This window comes from Prunus persica, chromosome G6, assembly GCF_000346465.2.
Source record: "Prunus persica cultivar Lovell chromosome G6, Prunus_persica_NCBIv2, whole genome shotgun sequence".
Taxonomy (NCBI): domain Eukaryota; kingdom Viridiplantae; phylum Streptophyta; class Magnoliopsida; order Rosales; family Rosaceae; genus Prunus; species Prunus persica.
The window spans coordinates 24,583,393-24,605,903 of NC_034014.1; the positions used below are offsets into that span (position 1 = coordinate 24,583,393).

General features: G+C 38.7%; 5 protein-coding genes across 6 annotated transcripts; all 5 read left to right on the forward strand.

The window, feature by feature from the left end:
* On the forward strand, nucleotides 458-3,544 carry LOC18773042 (pentatricopeptide repeat-containing protein At3g53700, chloroplastic). Its single transcript, XM_007208006.2, has one exon. It carries the CDS (start codon nucleotides 773-775, stop codon nucleotides 3,089-3,091), a length of 2,319 nt encoding a protein of 772 aa, XP_007208068.1. The 5' UTR covers nucleotides 458-772; the 3' UTR covers nucleotides 3,092-3,544.
* Nucleotides 7,360-11,417, forward strand: LOC18774954. The gene is made up of 3 exons (XM_007208023.2): nucleotides 7,360-8,253; nucleotides 8,965-9,132; nucleotides 9,222-11,417. Exons 1-3 carry the CDS (start codon nucleotides 7,663-7,665, stop codon nucleotides 10,905-10,907), a joined length of 2,445 nt encoding a protein of 814 aa, XP_007208085.1. The 5' UTR covers nucleotides 7,360-7,662; the 3' UTR covers nucleotides 10,908-11,417.
* Nucleotides 11,900-15,066, forward strand: LOC18774970 (UNC93-like protein 3). 2 transcript variants are annotated; one of them, XR_002272117.1, is made up of 11 exons: nucleotides 11,900-12,304; nucleotides 12,430-12,593; nucleotides 12,744-12,807; nucleotides 12,896-13,009; nucleotides 13,110-13,154; nucleotides 13,266-13,519; nucleotides 13,626-13,716; nucleotides 14,041-14,153; nucleotides 14,265-14,388; nucleotides 14,517-14,797; nucleotides 14,918-15,066. XR_002272117.1 is itself a non-coding variant. In XM_007206519.2 (10 exons), the coding sequence occupies exons 1-10, from the start codon at nucleotides 12,137-12,139 to the stop codon at nucleotides 14,736-14,738; spliced, it is 1,359 nt and encodes a 452-aa protein (XP_007206581.2). In that variant the 5' UTR covers nucleotides 11,900-12,136; the 3' UTR covers nucleotides 14,739-15,066. The 2 variants fall into 2 exon arrangements, 1 of the variants encoding a protein (XP_007206581.2); XM_007206519.2 differs by having other exon boundaries at nucleotides 14,517-15,066.
* LOC18773496 (UNC93-like protein 3) lies at nucleotides 15,450-18,803 on the forward strand. Its single transcript, XM_007207265.2, has 10 exons — nucleotides 15,450-16,105; nucleotides 16,202-16,365; nucleotides 16,452-16,515; nucleotides 16,591-16,704; nucleotides 16,803-16,847; nucleotides 17,088-17,338; nucleotides 17,461-17,551; nucleotides 17,957-18,069; nucleotides 18,206-18,329; nucleotides 18,440-18,803. Exons 1-10 carry the CDS (start codon nucleotides 15,938-15,940, stop codon nucleotides 18,620-18,622), a joined length of 1,317 nt encoding a protein of 438 aa, XP_007207327.1. The 5' UTR covers nucleotides 15,450-15,937; the 3' UTR covers nucleotides 18,623-18,803.
* Nucleotides 18,899-19,746, forward strand: LOC18774227. Its single transcript, XM_007206451.2, has one exon. The coding sequence runs from the start codon at nucleotides 19,102-19,104 to the stop codon at nucleotides 19,462-19,464; it is 363 nt and encodes a 120-aa protein (XP_007206513.1). The 5' UTR covers nucleotides 18,899-19,101; the 3' UTR covers nucleotides 19,465-19,746.

The following is a 22,511-nucleotide window of genomic DNA, read 5'->3' on the forward strand; positions in this document are numbered from 1 at the left end:
CCCTTGATACTTCATTCTATCGTCCCTTTCCAGGTGGATGCTCGTCACTTTTATAGGCAAGTGTTTCCCTCCAGTCGCTGAAATTGCCCTTGCTACTTCAATCTATCTTCCTAGTAGGTAGCAGAACAGCTCAATCATAAAATGCTGTGTCAGTTTTACTCATACCTACATTGTTTCAAATCTAGAATTTTGTATGACCTTCAAAACGGGTCATGACTCATGAAAGAAGTAGATTGATGATGCATATTTGGAATTTATCTTAAGATTTTTTTACTACATAGCAGAGGGGGCAGTTTGAGTTTTTCTTGTATGACTTTGTACTCGATGAGATAATTGAGTGTGAAATCTCCCGTAATTTGTAGGGTTCAATCTTACTCATTTTAGATGACGTGAATAATAGTCTAAATTGCTCTAAATCAGTAAGATAAGGACTAAAAAGTGAAACTTTTGCCAAGCAGTTCGTATTGAGGCAAGGAGAGAACATACAGTTTAGTGAACTGTCAACTGTAGGAAGCACACCAATACGACGTCGTACGGGTTTCCTCTGGAGCATCTCCTGGCATAATAAAAGCCAAAAAACATACCCCCAGGACGAGGTCCGAGAACAACAGCAACTTATCCGTCCCTCGCTTCTGTACTTCAAGTTGTTTGTTCACCCGTTAACCTTAAGCAGCCAAAAGCTAGGGAGTTTTCATTTCAGCTGAACTTAAAAGCTGATTTCGTTAAGCTCTACCATGGCCTAAGCATCTTATGTGTTTGTTGAATTGCTTCAATGGCTTTCTCCTTCTGTCTCAAATGCTATCCTTGGTCTTTCACACAATCCATAACCCAGACACCGCCACCGCCTCCTTCTTCCTCTCACAAACTCTTCACTTCTCTCTCTTTCCCGCTCCTTCATCACCATGACCAGCTCGTCACCCACTCCTCACTCTCCTATTCAACCCCTGTCTCCACCCACCACCTCCCTCCAGATTTCACTCCACAGCAGCTTCTCGACACCCTCCGTCGCCAGAACGACGAGTCATCCGCGCTTCGCCTGTTCGACTGGGCCTCCAAGCAGCCCAATTTTACGCCCAATTCCACCATATACGAGGAGGTTCTTCGCAAGCTCGGAAAGGTGGGGTCTTTCGAGTCCATGAGGAATATCTTGGACGAGATGAAGCTCGCCGGTTGCCAGATTAGCTCAGGTACTTTCGTGATTTTTGTTCAGAGCTATGCGGCGTTTGATTTGTATGATGAAATTCTTGGTGTTGTGGAAATGATGGAAAATGAATTCGGATGCAAACCAGACACTCATTTTTACAACTTCTTGTTGAATGTTATTGTTGAGGGGGACAAACTTAAACTAGTAGAAACTGCGAATATGGGTATGCTTAGTAGAGGAATTAAGCCGGATGTTTCCACGTTTAACATTTTGATAAAGGCTCTTTGTAGAGCTCATCAGATTAGGCCTGCCCTTTTGTTGATGGAAGAGATGTCAAACCATGGCTTATCCCCGGATGAGAAAACGTTCACGACCCTAATGCAGGGGTATATTGAGGAAGGTGACATGAAAGGTGCATTGAGAATGAGGGACCAGATGGTAGAATACGGGTGCCCTTGGACTAATGTGACTATTAATGTTTTGGTTAATGGGTTTTGCAAAGAGGGTAAGGTTGAGGAAGCTTTGAGTTTTATAGAAAAGATGTCGAATGAGGGGTTCTCTCCGGATCAGTTTACGTTTAATACGTTGGTGAAGGGGTTGTGCAGGGTGGGGCATGTTAAGCATGCTTTGGAGATCATGGATGTGATGCTCCAACAGGGATTTGATCTGGATATTTATACGTATAACTCATTGGTTTCTGGGTTGTGTAAGTTGGGTGAGATAGAAGAGGCAGTGGAAATTCTTGATCAGATGGTTTCCAGGGACTGTTCCCCAAATACCGTCACATATAATACTCTGATTAGCACGTTGTGTAAGGAGAACCGGGTTGAAGAGGCAACTAAACTCGCACGTGTTCTTACTAGCAAGGGAATCTTACCTGATGTTTGTACTGTCAATTCCCTGATTCAAGGTCTCTTCTTGAACAGTAATCATAAAGCAGCTGTGGAACTGTTTGAGGAGATGAAGATGAATGGATGTCAACCTGATGGGTTTACTTACAGTATGCTAATTGATAGCTACTGTTCTAGAGGAAGGCTAAAGGAGGCTCTGAACCTGCTGAAAGAAATGGAGTTGAGAGGCTGCGCACGAAATGTAGTTATATACAATACTCTCATTGATGGATTGTGTAAAAACAAGAGAATCGAAGATGCAGAGGAGATTTTTGATCAGATGGAACTCCAGGGGATTTCAAGAAATTCAGTGACCTACAACATCCTTATTGATGGCCTTTGTCAGAGTAGGAGGGTGGAGGAAGCTTCTCAGCTTATGGACCAGATGATAATAGAAGGCTTGAAGCCTGACAAGTTCACCTACAATTCCCTGCTCACATATTTCTGTAGGGCGGGGGATATAAAGAAGGCAGCAGATATTGTTCAGACAATGACTTCAAATGGGTGTGAACCAGACATAGTCACATATGGGACCCTGATTGGGGGGTTATGTAAGGCAGGTAGAATTCAGGTTGCAAGTAGACTCCTCAGAAGTCTGCAGATGAAAGGGTTGGTTCCGTCTCCACAAGCGTATAACCCTGTAATACAATCACTATTTAAACGAAAGAGAACAACAGAAGCCATGAGGCTTTTTCGAGAAATGATGGAAAAAGGTGATCCTCCAGATTCTATAACATATAAGATTGTCCTTCGGGGGCTTTGTAATGGTGGAGGACCAATTGCAGAAGCAGTTGAATTTGCAGTTGAGATGATGGGGAAAGGATATTTACCAGAATTCTCATCATTTGCTATGCTGGCCGAAGGACTCCAAGCTTTATCTATGGAGGATACCTTAATTAACCTTGTTGATATGGTCATGGAGAAAGCAAAACTTTCAGACAGAGAAGTTTCCATGATAAGCGGTTTCCTCAAAATCCGTAAATATCAAGATGCATTGGCCACTCTTGGTGGTATCTTGAATAGCGAAAAGCCCAAAAAATCTTATTGGCAAAGATGATTTTACTCTGAATCACTTTTGAGTATCATCCTCTAGTCCAATAGAAGATGCAACATAGATGTAGTAAACAAAATGAAGGGGTTTTGGAGGATGATATGCGCAGAGTTAGGAAGCTTGAAATCGAAACATTCTAGCACGGTTGGCTTTCATTGGCCGGCTTTGTGGAAACCATCACTTTACGTCCCCATCTACAAAAGGGAAATTCAGGTACTGTCTTGGAAATTTTAAGATAACTCCACCCGAAATGGATTCGTCCTCTCTTTTGATACCCAATCTTCTAAGCTGTTGTAGCAGAATTGAGGATGTAGAAGTATTGCAGATCATTTTTCAAGTGTATTTGCCATCCCTCATTGAGGGTGTTTGTGTTTATTAAAGATATCTAGAATGCAGAAACAATAGTTGGCTACGGCTTGAGTTCTTGGAAACAATGGTAAACATTAGGATTCATGGTGATATAACTTGAAATCACACGACTGCAACTTCTCAATTTATGTTGGGAATTGCATGTGCTAGGTTTTACACTTATCGATCAAGGCCCAGAAGAAGCAATTAAGCATAATATCAATTTGGAAACATGTATAAACCAACAAAATATTTCAAACCTTAAGAATAGAGCTATAGGTTTTTCTGTTGTGTCTCACTTATTCACATCGTGTTCAGCACAAACATGTTTTATATGGGTTATGAGTTGTGCCTCATGCCGTGCCGTGACCTTATAAGATTGCATAACTTTCTTCAAGTGGGAACCATCAGATTTAACGCTGTTAGAAGAAAATTTATTCATATTAGAATCAGATCCTTCCTCCTCTTCCTTAGTCGCAGGTGAATCACCTGCTGGGTATCTGCTTTCGTTTCAGCCACGGTGAGGCTTATTTCAACACTCTCTCCTGGTTTGGAACTTATTTCATGCCGTCCTCAATGTGAAAAATATACCTAGTATATTTTTTTAGGGAGACTTTGGAAAAGCCCAAAGGAGAGAGAAAATTTTTAAAAGAAGCAAAAATGGACAAAATTGCCCTTATTTATTTTTTGATTTCCTAATAAATCTTTTACATTTGCATGTCTTTGGTTTGAAAGTTGAGAGGTTATTCTGTCTTTTTTGAAAAAGCTTTGGCTTTTTCCAAAAGTGAAAGTTTTTTTATGGGTAAAACCTAAATTTACTCATTTTTTTAACTATTATGGAAGATTTTTTTTCATACAAGCGATGTTCTATTTTAATCTAATCTAAACTACTGGAAGATTTTGGGGAGCATATCCGCTCTAGCCAATTTGGCTAAGCCCTTGTCTGCAACTATTCTGGAAGATTTAGAGCACTTCCACCCCTCTGGGCAAGGGCAAGGCAAGGGCTGTCACTATTCACATGAATAGTGGCAGCCCTTGCAATTTGTTTCCACCCTTATGGGCTAGAGCAAGGGCAATTACTTTTCACATGAGATATGAGAAAATGAATTTGTATAGAGTTTTTGGTGTGAGAAGTAAAGAATATGGTTAGGTATTTATAAAATAAAAAAAATCTTAAAATTTTGATTTTTTTTTCAATTCTGTTTTGATTGCTGACATCATTATGATGTCAGCATTGTGTCATTTTGCCCGGACAGTAGCTCGGGCTGAACTTGCCCAGGTTGCTGGGGCTCACTGTTTGCCAGGACTGGAACTCTTGCATTGCAGCTATCTTTGGTTGCTTGGGCGCCATCTTGCTAGAGCTCTCCTCAGTGGTGGAAATGCTCTTAGATCTAATAAAATCCTACACCATCTTTTTTTTTTTTTTTTGGGGGTAGAACACACCACCTGTTTTAACACATGAAAAATGTGTTCGGATTTACCTTATTGGGTTAGGTCACAAAAAATTTATCCCATTCTCAGTTTGTCATCTTACATTCTAAATTTAACCTATTTTTATTTTAAAATACTCAAGGGTGCAGAATGACGCTACAAGCAACTGGCAATCTTTGGATATCATAACATTAATATTGGGAAAAAGAATCAAGTTCTTCATTCTCCACCAACCTTTGAAAAGTAAACTTTTCATTTGTTTATTGGACGGTTTACATATTTTTTACCTAATCAAAGAATTCATCTAAAATACATACAGTATTTGCATGAAGATTTTCGAGTCATAGTAAAAAAAAAAAAAACCATTTATTAATCTTATAATGAAGTATAAGAACATATGATATAACTAGTATCCTGGTCCAGAAACAAATATGGCATGGTGTGTGTGTATATATATATATATATACAAAGAGTTTTCATTTAGGGATTCTTCAAGTTAGCTTATTTGAGGGACATCTTTGTAGGCAGGAGCGGACCTACTAAGGCGCAAGGAGGTGCAGCTGCACCTCCCCTTCTCGGAAAAATCATTGTAGGCACTTCAAATTGCCCCTTTGCTGAACTGGTATATAGATTACCTTATTTCCATTTTTAACATTTTACTTTTATTTATTTTTATATTACTCCATTTACTTAAGTTTACAATGTAAATAAGGAAGTACCCCCCATTTGGATTCAAATAAAAATACTAGAAAATCAAATTCCCACCAAATCAAAATATGAAAATTTAGTTTTAGTGCAAAATACGATTTAGGCTAAAAATGATGGCTCATTAAGTCAATATATACTTTATATTAAAATCCCATAAAATCAAGTTTTCTTATTTGATGTATAAGGAATAAAAGCCGCCAAAAATTATTTTGAGAAAATGATTATTCTGAAAAACCATTTTTCATACTTAGTCAATATTGCACCTCCACTAAAAAAATTCTGGGTCCGCCAGTGTTTGTAGGGTTCACTTTGCATTGTATTTCACTAATCCAAACCGTCTATATTTTAGATAATCATTCAAAGATCATCTCTACAATAAATCACTTGAATCCGATATCGTTTGACAACTCAATTGTGTTATTGAAATTTTAGTATTTTATTGAAGCATTGTGTTCATTGATTTTGTAGGATTCAATTGGATGTCGAAATATTTTCCGATTTGTCTAATTTTTTGCAAGGATGACCTATGAATGTAGACTTAAAAAATAGATGGTTTGGATCGTTAGAAAATAAATCATAGGATAACTTAAAAGGTGTCCCTCAAATATATTTGAGGGATCTACGAATGTTTTTTCAACAATCCAAACTATCTATAAAATACGGTTTGAATTAATGAAATACAATATAGAATGAGCCCTACAAGGGTGTCCGAGAGATCTCTCAACTGAAGCTCCCTATATATATATATTTGATTATATATATATATATATAACCAAATATGGTAGTGATCATTGGTGATGGGAGATTCCTATTTGTCATCTTGATGACATAAGAAATGGTTCAGTTGGATTATAATTGATAATTTGATAACCTCACCTCACGGGCCTTGCTACACAAGTAATTAAACATATTGTCGTGGGAAGATTCTCGACTGTTGATGCATGTGGGGTTCGCAATGCATGAACGGTCAAATTTCAACGAGACGCATGAGATTTACGCTAATAAAATTCTTTGTATGAAAGACCCAGTAGCTCAACTTTTAAAAAAGATTTTGAAGAAAAACCATGTTTCCTTAGTAGTCTAGAATGCCTTTTGATTGAAACACCACCTATAGGAAAGCAAATTCACTTTGACCACTTCTCTGGTGCATAATAAATGGTTCTACAAGAAAGGCATAATGGAAACAGAAAAAAAGAGAGATTCTGCTATAGCTAGAAACAATCTTTGTGGAACAGATGTAAATAGAGAGAATATATATACGCCGCCGCTCAAGCCTTAACCAGTTAGTAAATTAATATGACGCAAAACATTTTGGTCTACTGCACAACGTAATAGTTGATTTACCATGTTGGGCTTAGGGTGTAACAAAGGAGACAGCTGTTTAAATTCCATAGAAAATCCCTCTCAAAAAGGAAAATCAACGCTAGGTTGGATTTTGTTTAGTTTCTACCGTAGGTTGGGAAAGTCAGCATAGGACTAAGACAAATCCAATGTGTGGAATTTTAGTTTCTAAAGTTGGCTGGAAAAGGACTATACTGATTAGTGTCATCAAATGAAGCCAAACCCAAGAAACAGGGAAGCACACCATACCAGTCAATTAAGTTTCCAAAACATCAAGTCTCTTAACTTCACTGATTCTTTCACAGAGAGTAATTTTATCAAGTGGGAATTTATTCTTTAATCTTTACCTAAAGTCAAGATATCATGACCCTTTAAACTTGTTGTGGCTGCCCATCTTCGCACATTAACATCTGGTAAAAATTCCGAAAATCTTTGTTTCTACCAATGCCATGAAACTTCACTGTTACCATTTCATTAGCTGTACTCTACATGCTAAAAGCAAACATACATATATACCTGCAGAAATTTTGAGTTCAATCTTAGCTATGGCTGACTAGCTGCAGGGCATTCTGCTAGCTCAAAAATTATACCATCTCTTTTTGGCAACTATATATATCTTTAACAAGATCCCAAAACCAATTTAACCAAGTTGGGAAAGCACTACTGTTATCATGATCATGATATGATTCAGTTATACCTATAAACTTGAGGGGGTTTAATTTCTCCTTACATATCAGACTTCTGAATCAATGAGTCCGGGCAGCAGGACTGCCTGGAACTGTGCCTTGTGGTGCCTAAGGCTACGCTCAGCTTTCCAAACCATCTTAGCCTGCAGCATAGTCTACACCACCACACTCTACGGTCCACAGCCTCTCAGGCAGCTAGTAGCCTACCCTGCATACTCTTACCTCACCACCATCCTGATCGTGTCAGACGCGACTCTTGGGGACTCGCTGAGAGGCTTCTGGCATGCCCTTTGCGCTTGTGTTCAGGTTATGACCCTCTCAATCTTGAGCCTCCTGCTGATAGGGCCTGCGCACTTCAGTTACTTCATATCAGCCTTGGCAGTGGCTCTGTGCACTTTTGCTGTGGCATTGCCGGGAGCAACTCACTTGATGGCTAAGAGGATTGCATTTGGACAGATTGTGATTGTGTATGTAGGCACTGCCATTCATTGTGCAGAAGCTGGTGAGTTGGTACTTATGCACCCGATTCAGGTGGCGTTGAGTACTATGCTTGGAGCCTCAGCATCAGTCATGGCTATGCTGTTTCCCAACTTGTTCTTCTACCAAAAGGCATCTGTGGCAGCTTTTCTCTCTCCTTACCTTGCCTACCACGAGGTAAATATAATACAAATCTATATATGTTACATCTGTTGTTTGTCATTGGCTTTGCTTTTGAAGCAACTCCATATGTTTGCATCATTTTAATATGGATCCTAAATTCTTACATGCGATGAGGGCAAAGTTTTCATGATATGCAGATTTCATGATGGTTCAAATCATGTGGACCCTATATAGTCTTTCTGTTTTTTCCGGTTATAAAAGGCAGGCTCACAGAGGATTAAAAATGGTAAAGATATACAAAGTCTTACGAAATATGTTTAATGAAGAGGGACAGAATTAGGAAAGAAAAAGAAAACTCTTAAGTGTTTGATTAAAAGAAGGGCCAGTGGAGGAATAGATGCTGTACTGACATAGCTTCTTCAAAGCAAGTAGTTGGCAGCATTAGCTTCTTCAAAGCAAGTAGTTGGCAGCATTAAGTTCTTAGAACTTATGCCTATCAATTCAGTCTTTTCCATATTCCACCACAAAATTCTGTTTTTTTTGTTTTTTCTACTTCATCGAAGTAAACCTGAAGTGTCACGAAAGACTGGAACGGGAAACAAAACAGAATGTACCAGATTTTTTTTGCACATGCAACCATCCACAATCAAGATTTCACTAACAGTTCTAGATTTCAATAAGATTTAAGTGATGCTCCCTTCTTCATCTTGTCTCTTGAATGCATGTGATACTGGGCCTAATGGCAATGCTTTGTGACATTTACAGGTGAGAGATATGTGCCAAAAATATGCTGAAAACGCTAGGAAAAGGTTGAACTTCTATTCAGATGCCATCTTGTCCCAAGACAGCTCGGCTGCACTTGGCTTTATTTTACAAGCACAGCCCTTGGCTCAAGTAGGAGAAAAGCTCCTTCAAAGTATCAAACACAAACAGGTAAACTACCAATATATACAAGAGCTTGGATTCTTTGGTCATATTTTTTGTTCTGATATTGTGATTTAACCTTAAACCCTTTTGAATAGGAAGCCTTAATGTGGGAGAGACCAAAACTCAGAAATATCCTGAAACCAACTTGCATGGATCTGGGAGAAAAATTGCAGGACATAGAAATACCCTTAAGAGGGATTGCAATTGCTGCAACTTCTTGTCCTTCTTTTCCTGTTGCCTTGATTAAGAAAGTGCAACCAGATGCTTTACATGACATGAAAAGGCGAATACACGACAAGCTGGAGCAACTTGAGCATTTTGCACCCTTATGCATACTAAAGAAAAAGAAAAAATCTTTGGATGAGTCCTTCTGGCCCCTCGAAACCATTTTTCGTGAAGATTTGCTGGCTTTCTTTTTTCTGGATTGTTTGAAACTCCTCCAAGAAAATACTGAGGCAGTTGAAGAATGCAGGGAGAGCTACTCTGAAAATGAAAGTTCACATGGTTCAGAAAATCAAAGCCATGGTGGTATCAAATGGAGCTGGAGCATTTCATGCATTATACCAAGCAAAACAAGCCTATTTTTTGCAGTTAAGTGCTCAGTTTCATTAGGCCTTGCTGTGCTATTGGGTTTGTTGTTTAATGAGAGAGAAGCATATTGGGCAGGCCTCACAATTGCAATAAGTTTTGTCAGAGGAAGACAAGCAACATTTACAATTGCCAATGCCCGAGCACAATCTACGGCAATGGGATCAATCTACGGAATCTTGTGTTGCTTTATTTTCCGTAAAGTTGAGAATCTAAGTTTCTTACCTCTTCTTCCTTGGTTAGTTTTCACAAGCTTTCTAAGGCACAGCAGGATGTATGGCCAAGCTGGTGGAATATCAGCAGCTGTAGGGGCACTGCTGATACTTGGTAGGAGACATTATGGCCCTCCACTTGATTTTGCAATTGCTAGAATCACAGAGGCTGTTATTGGATTGATTTGTTTCATCACCATGGAAATCCTCATATACCCTGCAAGAGCAGCAACTCTAGCAAAACATAAACTTTCACTTAGCTTGGGAACTCTTCAAGAATGCATCAAAGATGTAGTTCTTTTTGACAACCAAAACAACATGCAAGCTTCAATCTTTCCAAAATTGAGACAGAAACAGAAGAAGTTGAAGTCCCATGTCAATAAGTTACAAAAGTTCATTGAAGAAGCTGAACTGGAGCCTAATTTCTGGTTCATCCCTTTCAATGGTTCTTGCTACAGAAAGCTCCTGAGGTCTTTATCAAAGATGGGGGATCTTTCACTTTTTATGTCCAACAAAACAGAATTTCTGTCAGTTGTCTTACAGAGATGTGAAGTTGATTCAGAGGACCTCCAAAAACCCCTGAAGTGCATTAAAAATGACATAGAACTTTTCAAGAAAAAAGTTGAGACTTCACTGCAATGCCTCCAAGAGCTGTCTTCCAAGAAGTCTCTTGCAGTACATGACAAGCATGACATTGAGTTGGGTACATCACCAAAAGCAAATGAGTGTAGGTGTTTGGAGACAGAGAAGGATGAGATGGAATGCATTTTAAATTCTTTTCTTCAACATTCCAATGAAGTATCTGACAGAGTTGGTACCAATACTGAAGGCGAGGATCAGAAGCTTAAGAGCCAAGTTATTGTTTGCTTGGCTGGCCTAGGGTTTTGCATCAGTAGTTTACTCAGGGAAGTGAGAGAGATGGAGAAAGAGTTTCAAGAACTGGTCAATTTGGAAAACCCTTCAACCCATGTCATAGTATGAATTCTCACATTTTTGTACTAACTTACCTGTAAATAAGCATGTTCTGCATACCCAATATTACACCTCGGATCTCCTACTTATATTAACTATAAATTTGCTTTTGACAATCATACAAAGCAAACATATGAAAGGATCAATGTTCTTTTTTTTGTGTGCCAAAGTTATGAAGGGGGAGGGGGAAAAACTCACACACACACACAGGTACTATGGGGACTTGAACCTTGGGAGCACCCCAAAGCCCTGGGCCAATCTAATTAACACTCCATTGGTTGAAAGGATCAAAGTTCATCAAGTTAAACATTGTACACTATTAGCTAGTATATTGTGTTGTAATCTAATTTAAACCCAATAAACTATTTAATGACATATATTAGTTCAAATGCCTTCTTTGGATGAGGATTTAACATTCAAGACCAAAACATAACTTTGATTGGTGGCCTAATCTGCCCAAAAAAAAAAACAAAAAAAAAACCAATGTGATCCTTATGAGCTGTAAGGTAATGAAGTATACAGATAAGTGAAATTAAAGGTGAGATTAAAATAGGAAAAATAATATCAATTAGCATAATGATTTGCATCAACAGCTTCTGTCGTTTTCACCACTTTGTCCAATTGCAATAATAGTAATCTAATGCAAGAAAGGCCTCCTTGCTAGAACTTTCTGCTCATAATTCATATAGGCTGGCTTTGATTTCTAGCTAGCAGAGATATCCCAAATTGGTCCATGATGCCATCTGAAATGAAATGGCACGGCTCCAATATGTTTCTGCATGAAATCAAATTACATGATGAATATCGACAAAATAATCTGACCCCACATCACATGTTCTGAGAAACATGACCGAGTAGCCACATTTTCTCATGAGATGTACGTGCAGAGCCTCATCAGCATGTGAAAGGGATGCGTATCCAAATAGACACCCAATAGCATTTTTTTAAACTTCTGATCATATCAGATAAGCTTCAGAAGAAGATATTGTTCTCTGTTTGGAAAGCGACACTGCATGGCTCCTTTATTTTATTAGTTTCTCAGCTGCCACGGCAGTAAATTCAGAATCTTTCCTTGCACTTTCTCAGCAACCAAACAGAGTCTTGAGTTTAACAGCCTTAATTCTATTAGTTTCTACTGTCCACTAGCTCATTATTATGTTTCTGCTGCTGGCACAAGTAGCCTCCTTTTAGGCCTCTTTTTTTGGAGTCTCTCATCATCACACTTTAGACTTGAAGCTATGGACTCTGCTGCTTCTCATGACCTAGAGAAGCCACTCCTTGTCAATGATTTGCCGGTTCTGAAAAGAAGGAGTCATGCAAGAGATGTTCATATTCTCAGCTGTGCTTTCTTGTTGATCTTTCTTGCTTTTGGTGCAACTCAAAACCTAGAGAGCACTCTCATCACTGTGAGTTGGGTTTTCCATTTTCTTCATCTCCTTTGCTTTGAAGAAACCAAAAGTTGGTTTCTTTTTACCTTTTATTTTTGGAGTCTTTTGATGGTTTGATTGGAACTTCTAAATTGACATATCAGGAGAAGAACTTGGGTACCACTTCGCTTGGAATTTTGTATCTATCTTTCGCATTTTTCTCTTTGGTGGCATCCTCAGTGGTTCGATCACTGGGTTCAAAGAACTCTTTGATCCTTGGCACCACTGGCTACTGGTTGTTCATAGCTGCACATTTAAAACCAACCTGGTAGAGCTCATTAGACCAAAATAAATCCCAACACAGAAGCAGATGTTTCATTATTTTTTTCATACCAAGACTAATCTTGAGCTTAAAAAAATTTCCATGAAGATTTTTATCACAATGCATATGCTTTAGCCTTGAAGTGTTTCCTTGTAGGTGTATAATGGTTCCAGTTTCTCTGTACCTTGGATTTGCCTCTGCAATAATATGGGTTGAGCAGGTACATACAAGTCTTTATAGAATCTCAGTTTTTGTTGTGGCAAAAGCTAGGATTTTATTTCTAACCTTATTGTGGGTGGGTTCATCAGGGGACATATCTAACTGCTGCGGCACGCAGTCATGCCAGAGATAATGGCTTGCATGAAGGAACTATTATTGGCAACTTCAATGGAGAATTTTGGGGAATGTTTGCATGTCGCCAGGTGAATCTGTTTGACCTGTTATTTATGAACTTGTGCTACATTGTTAATCAAAATTTAGCTTTTCATTTTGTCTTATAATCTTTACTGTAAACTTCTGCAGTTTGTTGGAAATCTTTTACCACTTGTCTTGCTCAGAGGTGGAACGGTATGTGCCATCCTTTCGTTTGTTTTGTCCCTTGTAGATTATAACAGTCATCACGCACATACATTACTTGTTTGATTTCGGGTTTAGAATTTGTCATTGTTTGATCTGCAGGAGGGAAATCCAAGCAATACGACGCTATTGTTCACTGTGTTTCTCTGCAGTATGACCTTAGGTACCATACTGATGTGCTTCTTAAATAAAAGGGATGATGAAGAAGAGAAGGACCCCCATAATGCTGAATCTCTCAGCTTATATGCTTCTCTGTCATCTTTGTCAAAGTCAATCGTCGCTCCCATGTTTGATGTCCGGATGCTATTGATCATCCCCCTTATGGCCTATACAGGATTACAACAAGCATTCGTATGGTAATTAATTACTTGACCAATTATCACTGCCTACTTTCTTATAGACAAAACAATATCACTTGCTTTTCCCCTTTCTAATTCACTGCAACAATCATTCTAATTTTAGGGCTGAATTCACCAAGTATATCGTTAGTCCAATGCTCGGTGTGTCAGGTGTGGGTGGTGCAATGGCAGTTTATGGGGCTTTTGATGCAGCAGTAAGTATATATGCAGGAAGAAGTATTCTGATCGATTCATTTGCATTGTATTCACAATGAGCATCTTTTTCCTATTGTATATAAGAATAACTTGCTGTCATAACTAGCCTTAAGAAAAGAAGAGTTTAAGTTTGTACCTTCTTTGTGATTTAATTTTGATAATTGAATCTGTTTCTAAAGAAGCAAGAAACATGCTCAACTTTAGGTGTTAAAAGCAAAGTAAAATCCATACAATCCACACGCTTGCTAGACAACATAAATTCTGTTATAGGCAGATTTGTTTGTTATATTTGTGATCTCACATTTTGGTGCCACTTATGTCAGTGTTCACTCATTGCCGGCCGCCTTACCTCCGGTCTCAAGTCCATCACTCTTATCGTTTCTGGCGGAGCTTTTGTTCAGGCTGTCATATTCCTCTGGCTTCTTCTATGTTACAGGTTAATCAACAGTAGTATAGTTTTGCAAGAGTCTGAAATTGCAATTGCAATCTCCAATTTGAAGACCTTGTAACCTCTAATTCCTTATTTTACCTTGTTATGATCATGCAGCCCATCAAGTGGAATACTTGGAACCATAAACCTTCTCATAATGGCAGCTCTATTAGGGATTGGTGATGGAGTTTTCAACACACAGCTCAGTGCTCTGATTGGAATATTCTTCAAGGACGATATGGTATCAATTTCACCACACTTTTTCCCTACTCTTTCTCCTTTATAAGTTCTGTTATTCATGAACTTCAGAATCAAAACCACTTGTATTTACAATCCGACTCAAATCTGTTGCTTTCGGGGGAAATGCAGGAAGGAGCATTTGCACAGCTCAAGGTGTGGCAGTGTAGTGCTGTTGCACTCATCTTCTTCATCAGTCCATACATCTCATTGCAAGCAATGCTGGTGCTTATGCTGTCTGCAGTCTGCCTCTCGTACACCGCCTTCGTTTACCTATCCCAGCAAGGAGAAAAAGCACTCTCACTTCAAGTTCAGGTTCAAGTTCAGGCTCAGGTTCATGATGTGTGCACATGAATGAAAACATCTTTAAAGAGAATTGTGTCATAGGCATAGCCATACAAGTTTTTGTACTTTTTTTTATGTTGGTGCTGTCTCTAAAGACCATCCCCTCTGTTGTTTCTAAAACTAATGGAAATGACCATTATACCATCACACACACACCACCATACTGTTGACAAGCACTCAGAATTCGGTTCAAGTCCACTTCAAGAGGATGGACTTCTAATTTTCCAATTTTTGTTCTCTTTTATGCTTTTGTTTCCACTTATAAAGATCTATTTATGAACTGTTTCTCTTTCAAGTCTATTGGGAGACAAATAAAATTGAACTGATTCTCTTTCAAGTCTGGTGCAAGAGTTTTTTTATTTTTTCTTTTTCAAGACTACCATTGTGTTCGTGATTTCTGCTATATATATTTTTTAATAAATATCACGAGATGTTCTGTGAATATTGAAAATAGATATACTACTAGATGGAGAACTAGTTTACATAAATATCTTTTTCGACCCATCTACAATTATACATATAAGAAGGCTAAATTACATTTTTAGCCTTCGTAGTGTAGCTCTATTTTCACTTAAAAGTCCCTATAATTGTCTCTCTCTCTCTCCCAAAAAAAAGTCCCCATAAAGCTATTTCTCATCAAAGGAAAATCAAAAGCTATTGTCCACCGTCAAGTTGACGGAGTGTCGACATGGGGATATGTAAAATACCCAAAAAGTCGACATGGGGATATGTAAACGACAAGGCTAAACTGTAATTTTCAAAAAAAAAAAAACCTTGCAATTATATGTTGGCGGCAACAATAACGAATTGATTAGCTAAACGCCCGTCCGGCATTTGTCGTTGTCTTCCTCTTCTTCTCCAGCAACTGTTTGTCGTTTCCCGAGGTTTCTTCGTTGGATACAAAGGCTTTTCTTTACCGCTTGATTCCCGACCATCCCAACGGACAACAACGAAAATTCAGAGAATCAGTTCAACTATCTTTTCATTTTCACTACATTTTCTCAGCAACCAAACAGTGCTCAGAGTTTATGAACTCAAAATTTAACCCAAATCGAAAGTCAATCTCTTTCTTTGTCAACTAGCTCTCGATTTTCTTCGCCGGCAGTGACCTCTCCTCTTGGCCTCACTCGATTCGAATTTGGACTCTCTCGCACATGTTTAGGGTTTTATAGCGATTCTGTGATAAACTGTATTGAGATCTCAAAGCTATGGAGTCTGCGGATTTTCGTGGTGAAGAGACGCCACTCGTCGTCGAAAATTCGCCAATCCAAAGCCGGAGGAAGCATACAAGAGATGTTCATATTCTCAGCTCTGCCTTCTTGTTGATTTTTCTCGCTTATGGTGCCGCTCAGAACCTGGAGACCAGTCTCAACACTGTGAGTTTAAAGTTTGAATCTTGAATTGAAAATAATTGCTTTCACTTTTTTAAAATTGATTTGGTTGATGATTTGAGACTGTGATTTTGGGTTCAGGAGGATGATTTGGGTACCATTTCACTTGGGATTTTGTATTTGTCTTTCACATTTTTCTCTTTGGTGGCGTCTCCGGTGGTTCAAGCAATGGGATCAAAGAATGCTTTGCTTCTTGGGACTACTGGCTACTGGTTGTTCATAGCTGCAAATTTGAAACCAACTTGGTATTTACTAATTTGCTTGTATACATACTTACATGCATAAATGCATCACAATGCATATGTTTATTTGTTGAAGTATTTCCATGTAGGTATACTATGGTTCCAGCTTCTTTGTACATGGGATTTGCTGCTTCAATTATATGGGTTGGGCAGGTATTAAGTCTCTTTTTAGTATTTGGTGGTCAAAGCTAGAAATGTTGTTTTCTGAACTTAGTTTGGGTCTGTCAGGGGACATATTTAACTTCTACTGCGCGTAGTCATGCCAGAGATAATAACTTACACGAAGGAACAGTTATCGGTCATTTCAATGGAGAATTTTGGGGAATGTTTGCCTGTCACCAGGTGAATCTGTTGGATCTTTTCTAGGGAGCATATATGTATGATTTCACTGAAAGTAATGTCTCTTATTGATGACTTTGTGTTACTCTAAACTTTTGCAGTTGATTGGAAATCTTGTATCACTCGCCATGCTAAGAGATGGAACAGTATGTGCCACTGCCATCCTTGTAGTTGAACTTGTGTTTTTCTTGTCCTTTCTGTTCATTTTATTCACTCGTTAGACCCCACAAGTGTGATGGCCCTAGTTTTGTTAGCTTTCAGAATACGGATTTTGACACAATGCATCAAGTTTTACTGTTCCCTCCTCTTTCTGATTTCTGATTTTGAGTTTATTATGTGTTTTGAAATTATGTGCCTTTATAATAATTTCCTTCCCATCACTGCAGGGGGGAAGTACTAGCGGCACAACCTATTTGTTCAGTGTGTTTCTCATCAGTATGACTTTAGGTACCACACTGATGTGCTTCTTACATAAACGGGATGGTAAAGGAGAGGAGGACCCCCAGGGCTCTTCTCTCAGCTTTTATGCTTCTCTATTATCTTTGTCAAAGTCAATCATCACTCCTTTGTTTGATGTACGGATGCTATTGATCATCCCCCTTATGGCGTATTCAGGATTACAACAAGCATTTGTGTGGTAATTACTTGACCAATTGCTGCTGCCTACTTTCTTATAGCCAAAAGAATATCACTTGTTTTATTCTGATTCTTCTTTTGTTTGTTCCATTATTAAGCATTGCAAAACTATTCTTATTTTAGGGCTGTATACACCAAGTATATTGTTACTCCAACGCTCGGTGTGTCTGGTGTTGGTGGTGCAATGGCAGTTTATGGGGCTTTTGATGCAATAGTAAGTGCAAATTGAGCATCTTTTATGTTGTCTTGTTCTTTTTTTGGGAGTGGCTGAAACGTGGAAACTTAATTATTAGAAAAGACTTTCCTCCGCACTAGTCTTCTTTTGGGAGTGCCCGGGGGGGGGGGGGGTTGTTAACTTCAGTTCTTGCTGCCATAACCAATAACCTACATTTCTTCCCTTTGCCTGATCATGGCTTTTCTTTATTAGACCATTTCTTGGATAGCAAGAATGGAGCTTTTCTTGATATTGCATATGCATGCTCGATATGTGGAGTTAAAGGCATACATTCACTCCATGCTTGCTAGAAGGCATACATTCTTTTTAAGCAGATTTTTGGTGTGCGATATGTTTTTGGTCTGTTATATTTGTGATCTCACATTTGGGTTGAACATGTGTCAGTGTTCTTTGACTGCTGGTCGACTCACCTCTGGTGTCAAGTCCATCACTATTATAGTTTCTGGTGGAGTCCTCCTTCAGGCTATTATATTCCTGTGGATTCTTTTATTATACAGGTTAGCAGTATTTACATGTAGCGTACTACAGTTTTGTAGACTTTGAAATTGTTACAGTAATATCTAATTCGAACAATTGGCCGAAAAAAGAGAATATCTAATTTCAAGCTATTGCTATCTTGTTGTTATGATGCAGCCCAGTGAGTGGTGCACTTGGTATTATCTACCCTCTTATAATGGCAGCTCTCTTGGGCATTGGTGATGGAGTCTTAAATACACAGCTGAGTGCTTTGCTTGGGATATTCTTCAAGAACGACACTGTATTTGACACCACCTTTTCTCTAAGTCTTCTCCTTTTTAAGTTCTTGTTCTTTATGAAGTTCAGAACAACCATTGTACTGATACTCAGTCTGTTGCTTTTGGGGAACAGGAAGGAGCATTTGCACAGCTGAAGGTCTGGCAGAGCGCTTCAATTGCAGTCGTCTTCTTTATCAATTCATACATCTCATTGCAGGCAATGCTGATAATTATGCTTGCCGCAATCGTCGTCTCATACGGTGCCTTCGTTTTTCTGTCGCTTCGAGAGAAAGCGTTCCCATCTTCGAGTTCATAATGTGTAAACATGAAATCATCTTCCAGAAAAACCTTTGTGTATACAAGCAGGTATATGTTAGGTTTGCTACTGTCTACAAATCCTTTCCACTTTACATATTTGTTGTTTGTAACATGTTCATCTACTTCAATAGAAATAAAAGTAGTGTGAAGAGTGCAAATATTCAGAATTTGAATCTGAACCACTCATTGTGTACATTTTCGTTCGAATTCGTGATCTGATTCAGAGTCTTGCAACATACGATTTCCACATTAAAATTAAAATAGAACCACCAAAACAAATACGAGCAGTCAACAAATATGGGTCATTTCCCATCTTCTTCCACCTAAACTCCAAAATTCACAAAGTCGTTGAAATTAGGTCCCCTCTCTCTCTCTCTCTCTCTCTGAGACTTTTGACCCAGATTTTTGACCACCCAATCGCATGCCTATATAAACTCCCAACCTCACCACTTCGTCTTCCCAAACCCAAAGAACAACATGCTCCGCTCGCTCTTTACCTCCACCCTCACGACCCTCTCCTTGCGCTGGCCAGTGCTAGTCTACGCCGCCACGTGGACCACATTGCTCACTCTGACGGTGGCCGTGGCCTCCTTCTCCCCCGAGGTCGCGTTCGTCTCCTCCATTTCGTCGACGTCTTCCTTCTCCCGCGCCTGCGACTCGGAAGGCTCCGTTAGGGTTCCGTCGGACGTGCCGGGAGATATCCTGTGCTTGCCGGCTCACCTGTTCAGCAAGTCCAGCATCGATTTCATCGTGCCCCCTGTTTTCGCGGCGGTTGTGGTGGCTGGGTCGGCTTTCCTGGTTCGAGCCGTGGGCTTGTGGGAGACTGATGAGGTCCCTTGAGTTGGGCCGGTTTTTAGTGCTTTGCTGTAGTTGGACGGCCCATGTTATAAATACACGGATGATATTATTCTTTACCAACATATATAAGAGAAATTGTTGTTTGTGAGGATAAATATTAATTACTTAATAGTTAGTTACGTATGAGTGATTTCTGACCGTTGACGCATGTATAATTTGGATTTTGCATCAAAATCAAAACAGTAATCTTCTTATCATTCTAGTAGACTTATAATATTACTGTCATACTAAATAATTTATCACATCGAATAACATTATTTGAAATGAATGAAAGCTGGACTTGGTGGAGAAAAAGAGCGAATTTCGCTTCCCATTCCAGCTTAGGGGAAAAGTGATTGTGCTAAGGATGATTTGTCAACCTCATATTAATGAAAGAGCCAACTCAAATCCCATCACTATAAAGAAGCACATGTTGTAAAGAAGGATAAGTAAAGAAGAATAGGTGAAGCCCACATAGCCAACTAACACCCACCAAACCTAACCATACACCCACCAAACCAAATCACTACCCAATTGATTGAAGAATATTAATGATGTTGTTGATTGAAGAATATTAATGATGTTGTTGATTGAAGAATATTAATGATGTTGTCTACCAATTATATTGTGAGGTGAACAACCAATCTCTTAGGCCTATAAATAGATACCTCTATCAAGAGAAGTTTACACATATAGAAGAGGAAGAGAAGGAAGAATGAGGGTGAGTGAGTTGAGAGGAAAGAGAGCAAGAGAGAAATTCTCCAAGAGAGAAAATTGAGTGAGTCATACATATTGTAAACACAAAGTTGTAGCCCTATTATTTTACATAGTGGAAAAGTTACTGCTGCTGCTCTCCGGGGATGTAGGCATAGCCGAACCTCGTTAAATACTGTGTCTCATCTACTTTACGTGCAGCTCAATATTCGCACATATACTAGTTCATTTTATAACACGTTATCAGCACGAGAAGCTCTCAGGTATAATTTTTGTGTTGCACTATTATCTATACTACTAACCCTTATGTTGATGTAAGGAAGAAAAGTAGTGGAGGAGCTGTGGTCTGCAAGAGAGATATACGAGCAAACCAACTGTGTGCAGATTACAGGTGGAAAGCATTTGATTTAAGAGACAAGCATGATGCCTTCCACAAACGATAATAATATTATCTGCTATACTATTTGATCGTGGTGTTGATGAGAACCCACCAATAATTGCCTTTACTTTACCGCAAATTTACTTTTACTTAAAGTAATATAATATATTATATTTACTGTATGGTGTAGGTTTATTACCCATACAACAGTATTTATTTAAAAGGGTGGTGCGAGTTTATCGTCCACGCCTTTACTTCTATTTAAATGTATGGAGCAGAATTAGTGCCCATACAAGCACCATTTACTTTACCGCACATTTAATTTTATTTAAAGTATGGTGCGGGATTAACGTCCATACAACAAACAATTTAATTTATGAATTTAATTTACCGCACATTTACATTTATTTAAAAGGGTGGTGCGGGTTTATCGTCCACGCCTTTACTTTTATTTAAATGTATGGAGCAGAATTAATGCCCATACAAGCACCTTAACTTTATGAATTTAATTTACCGCACATTTACATTTATTTAAAGTGTGGTGCGGGTTTATCGTCCATACCAGTAATTTATTTACCAGCAATTTATTTTATGGATTAAATGTGATGTATGATGAGTTTTTACAGTATGCAGATCAGGACCAGAAGTTCCTTGATCCTTATCATACAATTACATCAGGACTTGAAGATCCTTGATGATGATGTTAATATGAGAGCTGGCAGTCTCTCCGGTACTATATTTGTAAACATGTGATTGGACTTGAGGGTCCTTGATCCCTGACATGTAAATTAGGACCTGGGGTTCCTTAATGATGTAACAGTACCGTATTGGTTCATAATGCCGTACACATGGATGATAACTGTACCGGCAAATGTACTGTACACATGAATAGATACGTATTCATGGCTTGATGAATAGTACCGGATATATGAATAGTGACGTATACATAAATATTAACCATTTTGGGTAAACCATCACTATTCAAAAAGGAACCTGCAATTCCTTAAACTCATGGATGAGCAATTAAATGAGATGCCAGAAGTTCCTCAAAATATGGACAATTATGTAAGGGCTTGAAGTCCAGAAATGTGTACAGAAAATTGTAAAAATGTACATACCATGAGAATATGTGATTTTGGCCCGAAGTTCAAAATCTAAGGGGATTGAATGTCCATACCATGAGAATATGTGATTTTGGCCTGACGTTCAAAATCTAACAGTGTTGAGAACCTGAAGTTCCAACAATTAAATGGACAACCCTTGAGGTATTATTGCAAATTGTGGTACGCCACATATTTCTTTGGCATAAGAGAATGATGAATTGAGGCTCCCCACATATTTTGTTATATCTGGGCCGGAAGCTCATGAACCCAAATATATGAGATAATAGCGTGGCTTTTACTCAATCCATATTTCATGTTCATTTGAAAAGGGCAAATAAATTCTGAGTTTGTGTCTAGCACAGGCTAAAAGTTCCATACGTTGAAATATGAAATTTGGGAGAGACGATGTGGTTATTTGAACCTATAAGGCACAAGGTTCCAAACCGTCATTTTGAAAAGACGTAAAAAACCACAGGTGCAAGTTTAAGAATGTGCGCAATTATTATAACAGGAACATACAACAGATAGATTTTTTCCTGCAATGAAGGTGCAGGCCCTGTAAAATCTATAAAAATACATTATGTTCTGGAAGCCTTTGAAGGAAGAGGACGACGCCTCTTAAGCTTAGCCATGAGCCTCTCATGGTCTCCCAAAATTCTTTCATTGGAGACCTGCAGCATGTCTAGCCTTCTCAGTGTATCAACAGAGTATGAACTCACCAGTTTCAACAAGGCATTATTCTCTCCTTTAAGTTTCTCAACCTCCTGTTGAGACTCATGAAGCATTCTTTGGAGAGACGAATTTTCAGTAGCTAACCTCTCAACCTCGTTTGCTCTGGCACGCAAACGATCAGC